The 10,430-nt window shown below is 40.1% G+C and overlaps 1 protein-coding gene across 3 annotated transcripts in view; it reads right to left on the bottom strand.

Moving 5' to 3' along the window:
* gtf3c2 (general transcription factor IIIC, polypeptide 2, beta) overlaps positions 1-9,093 on the bottom strand; it is an 18,716-nt gene extending 9,623 nt beyond the window's left edge. For 2 of the 3 annotated variants that reach the window (XM_047818927.1, XM_047818928.1), the window contains exons 1-10: positions 8,807-9,093; positions 7,567-7,776; positions 7,286-7,487; positions 5,293-5,581; positions 5,071-5,165; positions 4,412-4,489; positions 4,223-4,321; positions 3,424-3,648; positions 2,731-2,842; positions 1,864-1,975 (exon numbers count right to left, since the gene is read on the bottom strand). In XM_047818927.1, coding sequence (XP_047674883.1) covers positions 1,864-1,975; positions 2,731-2,842; positions 3,424-3,648; positions 4,223-4,321; positions 4,412-4,489; positions 5,071-5,165; positions 5,293-5,581; positions 7,286-7,487; positions 7,567-7,732 — 1,378 coding nt within the window. In that variant the 5' untranslated portion in view covers positions 7,733-7,776; positions 8,807-9,093. The remainder of the gene's footprint in view (positions 1-1,863; positions 1,976-2,730; positions 2,843-3,423; positions 3,649-4,222; positions 4,322-4,411; positions 4,490-5,070; positions 5,166-5,292; positions 5,582-7,285; positions 7,488-7,566; positions 7,777-8,806) is intronic. The other variant, XM_027138051.2, reaches the window with a different exon arrangement.
* Positions 9,094-10,430: the final 1,337 nt, after the last annotated feature.

The raw sequence follows: 10,430 nt of genomic DNA, 5'->3' as shown, positions 1-10,430 counted from the left end.
CAAAGTAACATCCACATGGATAGCAGAACATTGCCCAAAGAATCACACTGCAGGGCTGTCAAGTGTCACACATTGAGAATGACAGTCACGCATTTGGGTCTTTTGTCACGCTTTCCCGCCACACATCGTATTTCTCATGCAGAAAAACTTTTTGACTACTTATCGTATATTTAATAAGCCGCAGCACCCAAAATGTATCAGTCGGCACCGCTGTCTCTATGGAACCGGGCAGGAATCGAGCGTCTCCCCTGGAGTTCTTAGTCGAGCCTGACACTTATCAGCCAAACAAAAAAAGAGGCTACACAATAGCCAATCAGAAAATAGAACTATTGTTTATGGGTAAGATTTAACGCAACAACCAATGAAAAAAAAACATTCATTAGAGAGGGTATTTTCGGTGGTCGGTTTGAACAAAACCTCAACTCAAGGACTACACAGCCCCATACGCAACAAAACTTTCAATCAGAATCATCCAGTGTTAAAAGCGAATCACAGTGAAATAAATACCTCACTCTCACTTTCTCACTCATTTTCTACCACTTTATCCGAACTACCTCGGGTCACGGGGAGCCTGTGCCTATCTCAGGCGTCATCGGGCATGGAGGCAGGATACACCCTGGACGGAGTGAATTAAATACCTATTCTTTTTTTTCTTTTTTTTTTAAAAGTGCAGGACAGAATGTCTCTAAATGTGAAACAAATGTACGCAGAGGAAACGTAATGAAATATAAAACAAAAGTCATCGTGTTTATTATCTGATTCTCGAGCACCAGCGTGTGACTGCTGCTCTAGAATCAGACAATAAACATGATTGAAATTTAACTCCCATTTTTATTCTTTACTCAGTGAGCAGAGCTTCAACACACCTGCATCCATTTACTGCCATCTTCTGTTAAACAAGGAGTACAGAGCTGGGCTCCATGCACATGCACCCACGATATTGTTATTACTATTGTTATGTTGGCTTTGTAGAAGCCAACATTCTGTTTTGCTTTATAAGCTTATTATTATTATTATTATTATTATTATTATTATTATTATTATTATTATTATTATTATTACATTTATCAAGAGAAGAGTAACTCCTCCTATGGCTTTCGAGCCACATGCACCAAATTCGGATATGTTGTAGACCCTGGTCTGAAGTTTGCTTTTCTAAGCGATCCAAGTTCCGGTACTTTCGGAACCGGTTCTCAAAATAGCAAACATTTTCCCCCATAGACTCCCATTATAAACTTTGGATGTTTATAACTCGGCAAGCTTTCTACACCAAACTCGGCCAGCTCTTTTAGGGTGATGCTCTGAACAAAGTTTAAATTGGTGTACCGACTGGCTTTTCAGTCCCGCAGCCCCGCCACCAAAATATGCAAAATCAATAAACCTTTTACAACAATGACATATCAAAACACTCAGAACAACGTCCTCACAGGTATTTCAATGTCACGTGAAAATTAGCACAACATGGACTTATCAAACCACTGTTTTGGCACCCTAGCTTTCTGTCCACTTACATTTACAGCATTTTGGCAGACGCCCTTATCCAGAGCGACTTACATTATCTCATTTTTTTTTATACAGCTGAGCAATTGAGGGTTAAGGGCTTTGCTCAGGGGCCCAACAGTGGCAACTTGGTGGTGGACCTGGGATCGAACTCACAACCTTCCGATTGGTAGCCCAACACCTTAACCACTAGGCTACCACATGCCCAGACCACTTGCCTCCAAAAGTAACACTAACCCTTACAGTATGTCCATTCGCCTCCAAAATCACCGGCCTTTGCGAACACTTGCTTCGTCAAAGCCGACATCAAAGCTCGTCATGAGGAACTTTACAAATCTGGTTATTAATGTAGTCCTCACTGACCTGTAGCTGGAATATGAGCTGTTAGATGTTCTGGATGTGGTAGACTGTAAACAGCAATGTTCCCATTGGAGAAGGCTGCCGCGATCAGACCCAGGCGAGGAAGTTGTAGAGCCTGTAGGAACACGGTGGGTAGAAACCAGGAGGATTTCTTTCATTAACGAAATCTGAAGTCTCTAAAGAAAGAGCTAGCAGATCGCTTCCATCAATTTTATCATTTTAATCATTCATTTCTAGAAAGCAGCAAAAACAGACTAAGAATTATTCGAGACATTTTCGAATATGCCAATATATCAAGTGTCATTAAACATGTCCAGACATATTTTGAATAATATTACAATAAACTTATTGTAGATTGAAGATATCATCACATGTTAAGACGTCGTTGTTTGCGGTACGAATCACACTGAAGACCAACATCCAATGTGCTTCTGATGGTTTTAAGATGAATCAGAAGCTGATTTTGGAGTTATAATATACTCTGTGTTTGCTGTGATTTCTAGAGCTTACTGCTTTAGTGTAAAAATACTGAGTAGTATGTAGTACAAAGCTCTGAGTAATACATGTCACTGTGAAGTTTAAAGCTTGTTAATTATGTTGTTTAAACAAACCTATGGAGTCACCTGAAATCTATATGAAGAAGCCTAATGCTAGATCATGACGAGTCATGTTCTTACTGAGGAGTTCACTATATAACGAGCTCTACACCATCATATGCTGTCATTTGGAGGAAATGCCCATGATCGGTTCTCATCACTTTAAGTCAGAGGCATGATTGATGATTGGTGAATTCTTGCATTCTTTTTTAAACTTTAAAAGACACCAGTAATGGTGTTCATGCGCCTGGGTCCCTGTGAGGTGTGGATTTACCTTTCTAACAGTTGTAGGAAGCTCCCAGGCCCCAGCAGGACACCACTTTATGCTCCAGATACAGCCGTCATCCACTGCCAGGGCGTAGGCTAAGCGTGGGGACGATAAAGGTCTGAGAAAGAAACAAGCAAAAGGGGAAAAAATAAAATAATAATAATAATAATAATAATAATAATAATAAAAATAAATGGTGGATAATTCATAAGTGAACACTGCAATATTCTAGCTAGTCCTGTGCTTTGGCCAAAAATGTGATAGATATTGAAGCATTACTTAGGAAATAAGAAGAATTTGTTAAGAACTAAGTAGCAATATTCTTTAGTGAGAGCGTTTGAGTCGATGTGCAGGGTGTTGGATAAGTCAGGACGCAAAATGAAAACGCTAAGGAGTGTCAAAGAGGATCATCTGGTCCACATATTTGACTTGGCACAGGTTTTACCCCCGATGCCCGTCCTGATTGAAACATTTTATCCAGGCTTGGGGCCGGCACTGAGAATGAATCCCTCAGTGGCCGGGTTAGTTACCCAGGCCGGAGCATTGAGCATGGTGAACCTGCTGCTCGAACATCAGGGGACAATAAACATGCCATACATAATAAACTAGCATTAAAACATCCTCTCATTCTCCAAGGTATGCCGTACATCACTGTTCCTAAAAGTTTTTAATTACAGGAAATAAAATCAAGCTCCTCACCTACTCATCTGTAGCTTGCCCAGATCCCACAGTTGGAGAAGAGCATGTTCTGTGTGAAGTTTGTTCACTTTGTGTCGATCATCCATATTTCTGTTACAGTAAAGAGCAACGTATTGCTTGTGTGCAGCACCTTCGGGGACCGGGCACCACTCCATGGCCCAGACGGGGCCCCCAACGAAGAACAGAGAGTCCCACCTTTCTGCATTCGGGGACACAGATTCAAACCTGCAATTCGGAAAAAAGTAAAGACTTCTCAAACTAAGGGTTTGAAGGCTGTTGGGTCACGAGGAACTCACATCTTCTGTTTCGTTTAGTGTCTCATACAAATCAGCATGAAAAATATCACACAGATTTTTTATAATGTTACTGGAAGCTGTAGATTTAAACAAAAATTTATTAAAAAATATTCCAATATTCCAGTTCTACATAATAAAATGATAAAAAAATACTGAAAATAATATAGTTTATGCCAGTGTCTTGAAAAAGCTTAAAAATGTGTAAAAATCTGTAACGTTTGTTTTGTCCTCGACCCCAACATCACATGCTCATAAATCATCATAAAGAGAAGTTACACGTTTATCTGCAACACATCTTTCAAGCAGCCGAACGTATCCGAAAACGAAGTTATGACCTTAATGCTATGCCGACTCGCTGAACTAGTACAGGTGTAAATGAAACACGGCTCAATGAGTTCTTTCAAATGAGATCCTCCGCCATAATATGTCTCAATCACAGACTTGCAGTGATGAAGGTCAGTGGTTTCTATTGATTAAAATGTTATATGTTATTATTTCTTTACCTTTTCACTCTCTGGAGTGGAGCCTGTCCCTTGATACCCTCACGGCATAACGTAAAACTCATCGACTCTTTCTCCTGAGGTAAATATTTTTCTGCCTCTCTGGTAGAAGTCAAAGATATTTATATGAATTAAAAAAGCAATTTATTATCATATATGTAAAAAAAAAAAGTGTTATATATTTCTGTATACCTGGCAGACAATATATTCCAGTCACTGACTGAAGGGATCCAATCAGGAAACACCCACGGGGAGGAATGCTGATCACGACTAGAGCAAGAATTCACAATAGAAATAAAGTCACTGAAATCAGATATAATGTTAAATCCACCTGCCTAATATTATGGTGGTTCTCTTGTGCTCCATAAGCAGCAGGCTGTGATGCTCTGTGGAATCTGACTCCTTTTTATCAGAGCCAGTATACACTTTTTCAGCGGTTTGTGTTACAGCAGCTCTTCTGTAGGATCGGACCAGATGGACTAGCTTTCACTCATCACTGAGTGTTGGGGGGGTTTGATGACCCAGTCAATGGTTCATCGGATCGGTTCTCCTTCCTTGGAGTACTTGTGGCAGGTTCTATCCTGTACACGCTAGAAACACTCTACAAGACCTGCTGTTCTAGAGACGTTTTAACCCAGTCGTTTAGACGATCTGTCCAAGTCGCTCAGATCCTGATGCTATTTTTCCTGCTTCCAACATGTCAACTTCTAGAAGTGACTGATCACTTGCAGTCTACTATACCACACCACCTGACAAGGTGGCATTGTAACGAGATAATCATAAAATGTTATTGATGTCAGTGTCGGTGGTTTTTATGTTATGGCTGTACAAATATAAAGCAAAAAACTTACAACTCTTTGGTTTTTCTAAAGGATGTCCAAACAGGTTGCATGGCACCGCTGGACAAGCCATTTGTTCCAAGCACCTTGTGGTTATATGCCATCTTCTGCAAGAAGGAACAGATGAATTTTAGCACTGAAATCAGATGTAACCCTCTATAATGTCTACCCTAGATATCCCCTTAATTCATTCAATCGAGTAAGTAGTAAGTCGTCATTCTCATGCATCCTTACTTTATACTGTTGTTTACATGGCACAGTATCTTCAGCATCCTCATCCTCTTCTTCCTCACTTTCCACCTCTATGTGGTCCCTGGGATCAAAGTCGGCATCGTCGCTGTGATCGCTGTCGTTGTCCTGAGCTTTCCTTTTCCCTCTTGGTCTTCCTCTCCCTCTTCCTTTCCCTGAGGGTTTCCTCGGAGAAGGACTTCCTGACCGCTCCAGGCCATTTTGCTCTGTCTTTGTGAAGGATTTTTGAGATGTTTCAAGGTCTTTGCTGATATTGTGAAGGTACTCCAGAGCACTAAAGAGACAGAGAAAAAGCTTTACAACGCAAGTAAAAATGAAAGCTCAGCTCTGGTCTGTATAAAGCTTCTGAAAATGGCTTTTTCCAGACAGCTACTTAAAATCCTAATATGAACAATGTGTTTGAACGGTTATTTTGGAGTTCAGATGGTGACAATCCTAGGAGATTTTTGATAGATAACAGTTGTAGGAAGCTCCTAGGCTTCACCAGGACACCACTTTATGCTCCAGTTACAGCCGCCATCCACTGCCAGGGCGTAGGCTAAGCGTGGGGACGATAAAGGTCTGAGAAAATCTTAAGACAGCTTCATTGCTGTAAAATAAACTCGTAAATCTTCACCCTGTTTAGATATGTAAAAACTTATAGTTAATTCAAAGCACAATCACACCAATGTTTAGTTCCCTTTCCTGCTGCAAAGCAGTCTGCGGGGTCAAAGACCATTTTACCATAAATAAACAAACCAATAAATAAATAATTATATAGCAGCTCCAGTAGCCAGTTCTTTCCAAATTTCACAGAAAACCACAGACGCTAATGCTGAAAATCCTCTGCTGAAATCTGATTGTCTGATGACAGACATTTTAAGAACGGTAGAAATACATTTACAGATTGGCAACGACACAGTGTACTAAATTCTCTCACATGATTAGACTTACACTTTTGTAAAATAGACCTATCCTTATAAATGACCACGCAAAAGAAGCTTTGCAGATTTTTTGTAGTGCGAATCTGATGCTCAGGTTGGTGCTGAGTGGTGCAACAGAAACGTTTTTGCCCTATCATCAGAAGGTTGTGTGTTCAAACCCTGATGATGTCACAGGGAACAAAACCAGCTATGATCTCTGGAAGGATGCTAGAGCTTCCTTCAGAGCGCCTTACTGTTTGCAGACTTGAAGCGTCTCAGACGGAAGCATGTAAGTATCAGCCATCACCTTCCCTGGATGGTAGCTGGGGAACAACTAATCCATAAAGAAATTTGTTGCCAACTATTTTGTCATGGATTTTGAGAATTAGTTGTTGTATAAAGAGTAGAATGAGAAGACTCATCAAAAAAGGAAATCACAGGAGGTAAATTATATAGATGTAGAGGATTTAAAGAAAAGAATGTTATGAAAATACAGACATCACAGCCTACTATTTCCATTGCAAGCCAGACGGCTACTGGAAAAATGTTTTATGGACGAACGAGGGCCAAATAGATGTTTTTCAGTTTGAATAAAAAGAAAAACAATATATTTAGAGATAAAAAGTTTTGTGGTTTAAACTTTTTAGTTATATTAACCTTTAAATATCTCGGTTAAACTTTGACATGACGGCATAGCCTATGAGACTTTAATCATCACTCCACATGGAGAGGTTTTACCAAAATACATTCAGCTACGAATTTCTAAAGTATCATTAACAATATAGTGGTTTAAATTTTTCAGCGAGCTTTTCTGTCATTCGTAATCAATCTGATTTGATTATTTCGGATGTTTTTTCATAAATGGAAAAAAAACATTATATGTGGAATAATGTATATATACACACACACAAGATACACCAGATGAAACAGACGTCCGTGATAGATCACACCTCCGAGATCAAAAGTGAATAACGGAGTAATGAATCTAGGTTGTTTCTTCTCATTACTACAAAATGATGAATATTGTGACTTGATTGCAGTGAATTCTAGCTCATCCAAAATTCCAGAAAGCTTACACTTTGGCAGCTTTTCTCTTCGGGCGTCCGCTCGCAGTTGTCTCAGTGTTTTCTGGAACAGACTCAGTTTTTTCTAGAATCTCGTCTTGGTCGTTTCTCGGCTTTTTTCTAGGACGTCCCCTTCTAGATGATTTCTCAGCTGCTGGTAAAACCTTCTTCTCAGTATCAGAGGGGCCCTGAGAGCTGGCTGCGGTCTGTTCTGCTAATAAAATTATTTAAAAAAAATTACAAACTTTATACTAATATTCTCAGATGAAAATGGAGACGCCAAAACAACTTGCCTTCGTGCATCTCTTGGTTTTCTTCAAATGTGTTACTTTTAATATTAGAGTCTTGAAGCACTTTGGTCTTTAGGGTTTCTCCATCCATATTACCACCATTTCCACCATCCATGTGAATATTCTGTTTAATCGGATCCTCTGTGTTGGGTTTGTAGGGAAACCCCATTAACGAGGTTTCACAGCACAACCTTCAGAACAGCACATCAGCACCTTTAAGGGAGAATTGAAAGAAGATGCTGGTTAGCCAGTGATAATGCACAGTGTGTGTGTGTGTGTGTGTGTGTGTGTGTGTGTGTATAGACTCTTTAGGTAGGATCAGGGTTTGGGCTTTTCTTCCTGGTTCAATTTGTAACGTTTAATTACTTTAATTATCACTCCATGGTGTTTTCTCTGTCCTCTGAACTTCTGAGTTTTATTTACCATAAAAAAGTTACAGAAAGTGATATAAACACTACAGGCAATTAAAACATTCATTCATTCATTTTCTACCGCTTAACCGAACTTCTCGGGTCACGGGGAGCCTGTGCCTATCTCAGGCGTCGAGGCAGGATACACCCTGTACGGAGGACCAACCCATCGCAGGGCACACTCACACTCTCAATCACTTCAGACAATTTTCCAGAGATGCCAATCAACCTACCATGCATGTCTTTGGACCCTGGGGAAGAAACCGGAGTACCCGGAGGAAACCCCCAAGGCACTGGGAGAACATGCAAACTCCACACACAAGGCGGAGGTGGGAATCGAACCCCAACCCTGGAGGTGTGAGGCAAACGTGCTAACCACTAAGCCACCCCAAAACATATCATACAAAAATGAGCAGGAAGGGAAAATAGGGTTAAAGTAAATATTTTAAACACACACACACACACACATATGTATATACACACACACACACACACACACACACACACACACACACACATATATATATATATATAAATAAACACACACACGGGCTAGTTAGGACACATAAAAGCCCTGCTATTCGTCTAAAAGTTTCACACATGAACAACCCACTAAAGTCCCCATGACCCATATGTTTTAGTTTTATTCTACATTATTAGCCAATGTAGCTTTTAAAGCTAGCACTTTAGCTAACGCTCCCCCAGGTTCGTGCTGAATGGATTATAACGTGTTTATTTTCCATAAAACACAAAAAGGAGGCAGGAAAGTAACGTGTATATAAGATACATAAGCGCATTTTTTGCGTGTTTGTTGGGGTTTATCTGTGGCTCACCGTGTTCGTCCACGCCACAGTAGCCGCTTCGACTCCCCGTCATCAGGCGTCCATCGGTTCGAATCCGCCTCACGACTAAAGCACCAAAAACTGAAACGTTTAACTTAAACAAACAGGTCACACTCATGTAATGAAACAGTGATCTGTAGCACAGTAAGAAAACCGCTCACAATCAGTCAGCAGCTCATTTATACACACGTGACTCTAGTTAGTTGCATATGTCTGTTTGACGTGTCCGCCATGTTTTCATATGAGCTGAACTCTGATCGCTACTGCCCCCTAGTGACGTGTAGAGAACTTGCAGAGTGAGCTGGTCATACTCTATGTACAGTCAGTCGTCCATCCAAAAAGTATGTGCACCCCTGATCATCACAACAATGATGTGCTTCTAACACCAAACTGCTATCACAAAGAATGACCATGAACACATGAAGGTTGGAGAGAAGAACATGAGTGTCCTACACAGAGCCCCGACTCTGACTCAACCACACTGAACACCTCTGGGATGACCTGGAACTGGAGACTCCTTAACATCTAAACATCACAGAGTCTGATCACTCTAATGCTCTTTTTTCTGGAGCAAGTCTTCACTTTTCCTGTATGAACAGTGAACACAGAAGAGAATTGGATCTACAGTTTTAAAGAATATACTGCCACCTATGTAATTTGTTTATTAAAGTGAAAATCTGGTGTGGATATTAATGAGAAACAAAAGGCCAAATTTCCTCCAGATTCTTTGAAAAACCTCTTAACAATACATAATGTTCAACAAAAGAAATTAAGGCCATACTATAGAGTTCAGGGAAGCCCCCTCAATTACTCTCTTGGAGATTTCAGACCTTCGGTGAGAAGAAGCCACTGGATCTCAGGATCCTTAGGCAACTAGAGTTTGCCAGCTCCAGTTGGATTCAGCTTCATGGCGATTTTTACGTTTAAAGAGAAGATGCCGACTACATGTGGTCTTTGAGGACAACAACCTCCTAATCAATACACTATCGTCGGAACAGTATACAATTATAGAAAGGACGTTATTCATAATAACACTCTCCGTTGTTTATAAGAGTTTAAAATCATACCCTCCAGTGTCACCCAAATGAGGATGAGGTTCCCTTTTGAATCTGGTTCCTCTCAAGGTTCCTCTTCCATCTAAGAGAGTTTTTCCTCACCACAGTCACGTCAGGCTTGTTCATTGGGGACAAATGCAAATAATCTTGAACTTTTGTACAATATTTTTCTTTGTATAATATTCAACATTTTGTACTATATTTGTCATGTTCTGTAAAGCAACTTTGACACAATGTCCATTGTTCAAAGCACTATACAAATAAATCTGAAGATGTTTAGGTTTGAAAAATTGACAATTCTACATCCAAATGTTTACTAAATTATCAAGATCTGTTAACCTTCCAATGTTTAATGTTCTGAATTTAAGAGAAGCTGCTGAAAGTTCTCGTCAAGGACCAGGTCCTCATCTTTGAACAGTCGATCCTAATGTTGGTCGATTCATCATAACGTGTGTCATAGGTCTTCTTGGTGAATGACTTCATCCTAGGGGGTTGGGAGAAGTACAACTGTGTAAATGTGCTTCTACAGATACTGCAAATCTGGCATGGTTCCTTGTGAT

Source organism: Tachysurus fulvidraco, chromosome 9 (assembly GCF_022655615.1).
Source record: "Tachysurus fulvidraco isolate hzauxx_2018 chromosome 9, HZAU_PFXX_2.0, whole genome shotgun sequence".
NCBI lineage: Eukaryota > Metazoa > Chordata > Actinopteri > Siluriformes > Bagridae > Tachysurus > Tachysurus fulvidraco.
Note: the sequence above shows the minus strand (reverse complement) of the source record. Positions and strands in the feature narration are given on the sequence as shown.